At 45.9% G+C, this 3,160-nt stretch overlaps 1 protein-coding gene across 1 annotated transcript; it reads left to right on the forward strand.

Moving 5' to 3' along the window:
* On the forward strand, positions 2,438 to 3,160 carry LOC107647115. Its single transcript, XM_016351237.1, has one exon. The coding sequence runs from the start codon at positions 2,438 to 2,440 to the stop codon at positions 3,158 to 3,160; it is 723 nt and encodes a 240-aa protein (XP_016206723.1).

A 3,160-nucleotide genomic window follows, 5' to 3' on the forward strand; every position in this document is an offset into this window, starting at 1 on the left:
GCGTCTGGCATCTCTAGTGGAACGCCAGTTGCCCCAGATCCGGCTGAGAATAGTAGTCAACCCCTGACAGGAACCGACAGCATCATGCGAAAGTTGTTCCGAACACCACCATCGGCAACTAGGAATGCCAAACGGCCTCGTTCCGGTGAGGGAACCAATAGATCTGTCCGATCCGGCTCCAGCAGGGAAAAGTCTACCATTTCAACGAGCAAGAAGGTAAATAATCGGTTACTTAGTTTAACGCAAAATGCGATTACCGACTGACTTTTGAAAAACATGTGTCGTAGATGAGGTTCAAGATCACCCCTGCCATGGATTTCAACAACCGACAGTCGGCCCTATTCGCGTACGTGTTCGACGGGAACCTTGATCCATGGTAAAACTCGAGCATGTGTTTGTTTAAACCCGCTTATCGCGGTTATTTTTCCGCCTAAACTCTTTCCTCCTACTGTAGCGAGGAACTTGTTCGTATTGGAGTCAAGTCCGCGAACAGAGTTGATTTACACTCCTTACTACCGGGAAATGACGTTGACGACAAGGTATGGCACATGTCTACGCTTGTTTTGATAACGAGAAAACATGTATAACGTACCGCGATACTTCATCGGAGTTTTTTTTTTTTGCTCTTCGTTACTAGATCATACATATGGTTGCCATGACAATGACCGGTGCTGAGATCCTTGCCACATCCCCTTCGTACTGGTGCCTTCCGCCGTGTGTCTCGGAAACTTAAATCAATCCGCTGTTGGTACTCGAGATGAATCATTGCGCCGTTAACGCTCGTTGACAGTCGTCTGCGCTCTGATACTTATAGAACACGACTTATTTTATTCGTCAACCTTGTTTTTGTAGGATGATATTCTGAACGAGGAGACAACGGAGCTAATGCTCAATCGTTACATGGAGAAATGAATGAGACCATCCCGATTCCTTGAACTGGTCTGTTGACGGAGTACCATTTGTTAATCGAAACCTAAACAACGAACAAGTGTCTTAAGTGGATTAACTATACATTTTTATTTCGTGCAGATTTATGTTCCCATGCAGGACGCCTTGGGGCATTGGTTTCTGATGCTTGTGTCTTTCAAAGACCGGGCAATTTACAACCTCGATTCATCGCCGAACCAGTTCGAGACGCCTCACCGGGAAGACCGGATCCGGAAAACGGTTACCAGACAATTTTGATTTTCGTCTTTACCTTAATTTGGCATACCATGCAACCATTTTGATTGTAGTCTTTAATTGAATTTGGCATAGCATGGAACACGACGTGCATAATAGCCTTCTGACCTATGTTTCGCAGTTCGTGCAGGCAAGGGTCTTATACAACGTGACACAGGCAGTTTACGAGAAGCACTTAATGAACTTACCAAGCAACTTCGGAGATTTCCAGATAAAGAGCCCCGTAGGGATACCAAATTGTGGGCAGAGGTACGTTATCACAAAGTGAAACATGCATGTATGAGAGTGAAGCATTTTTTTTTGTCCGGAATACATACTGACGGTTACTCGCTATTTGTCCGACCAACATTCAACATGAACTCCGGGATATGGGTCATTAGGTGGCTCAACATGGGGGACAAATTCAACCCGATCATGGACGGGATTGTAAATATGCTCAAATAAAAACGTAGATTACGGCTATTATATCATAGGGACACATTAAATCCGATCGTTTTCCGTTTTACAGTTACGGAAGAACGAGATCAGGGCGACAACTGCGGTGAACCTGACCAGCACACCATTCAACAAACTCAGGGATCGTGTGTTGAGCAAGGCAGAGTTATGGCGGACGAAATCAAAGAAGAACACCTAAGTCGACTGCCTGGTACTGCGTAGGATACATGGTTCAGCCAGCTATGACGCCAATGTCCCCATGGCCAAGTTAGTATTAGGTTGCTTCCTTTTCTAGTTTTTTATTTGGGTTCACTGCGAGCATGCGTGCCGATTCAAGTTCATCATACTCGCAAATTAAGACTTTGTGTGTTTACGGCCTTTCCTTTCATGTTTCGTATTTCGTGCATGGACGCCTGTTGAAGTTTCCAAGACTAATCTTCCTTAATTTTATATATACATATGAATGAATGCGATGAGGATTAGTTAAAATATATTTTAATTAGATTTTATTTTAACCCTCCTAACCATCGAGTAAATACGCACCAGCGCGTAACGACAAATCTAATAAATGCCCTCAATTAATAATGTTATTTCTGTTTACAACACAAGGGCATAGAAGGTTTTCTTTTTTTTAATTTTTTTTGGAAGAAACGATAATGGATTTCACCAACCAAAAGATGCGTCGGTTAAGTCCGATGGAACTAGATTCCAAAGGGCGATCCTCAACCATAAATATACTAGCATGCCTATTCTCAACACCACTGGATAACACCGTCTGAAGCATATACGCTGCCAGTCCCTCGTCCAACGTGAAGTTACAATGGAGCGCTTGTCTACTGCCTTTGAACTACCCCGTGACGTTTGGTTAGCCATAGCCATTAAAGTCGCAAGGAACTCCATCGCGGACCTATGCAGGTTCCGTATGACGTGTTGCGTTGCGCGCGATGTAGGTGACGATGATACTGTACTCAGGATGGTTGCCATACCACCCCCGCATGAGATGAATTGGTTGTGGATACGGGACCCTGTAGGGCAAAGATTTTTCGAGAGGTGCATTGGAATTGGTCACCCGGAGCTTCTGTTTCGGGAGGCGCTGCGGGAACTCTACATACGACGTAACCACGCCATCGGATGGGAAATGCTGCAGAATGCAGCAAGCAATGGGGTGGACGCTGCCAAGTACGCACTTTCAATGGAGTTGCTCATCCGAATGGACGACAGCGAGGCCAAAAAAGAAGGTTTGGAACTATTTCGCACGCTCGAAGCGGGTGACTTACTCCCCGCATGTTACTCGAGTTGCTTCGCGGTCCTCACAATTTCTTGGCCGGATGAAGTCCATATGCTGAAAAAGGGAGAAGAACATACGGTCTGTGACTCGACCAGATGCATGACCCGAAGCCATATGGGTCTTCTCTATGACCACCGCCGGAAGGCGGCAGAGCGGGGCTCCGTCCACGGTGTCGGAGGCGCCGACCATATTCGGTGCATTCGCTGTCGTGCCGACTACGAGGTGGAACGATACGTAGACATTCCTAGGGTTTAG

This window comes from Arachis ipaensis, chromosome B06 (assembly GCF_000816755.2).
Source record: "Arachis ipaensis cultivar K30076 chromosome B06, Araip1.1, whole genome shotgun sequence".
NCBI classification, from domain to species: domain Eukaryota; kingdom Viridiplantae; phylum Streptophyta; class Magnoliopsida; order Fabales; family Fabaceae; genus Arachis; species Arachis ipaensis.

What these genes read in the sequence shown, in the direction of transcription:
- LOC107647115 (XM_016351237.1), top strand. Translation starts at nt 2,438, where the DNA reads ATGGAGCGCTTGTCTACTGCCTTTGAACTACCCCGTGACGTTTGGTTA.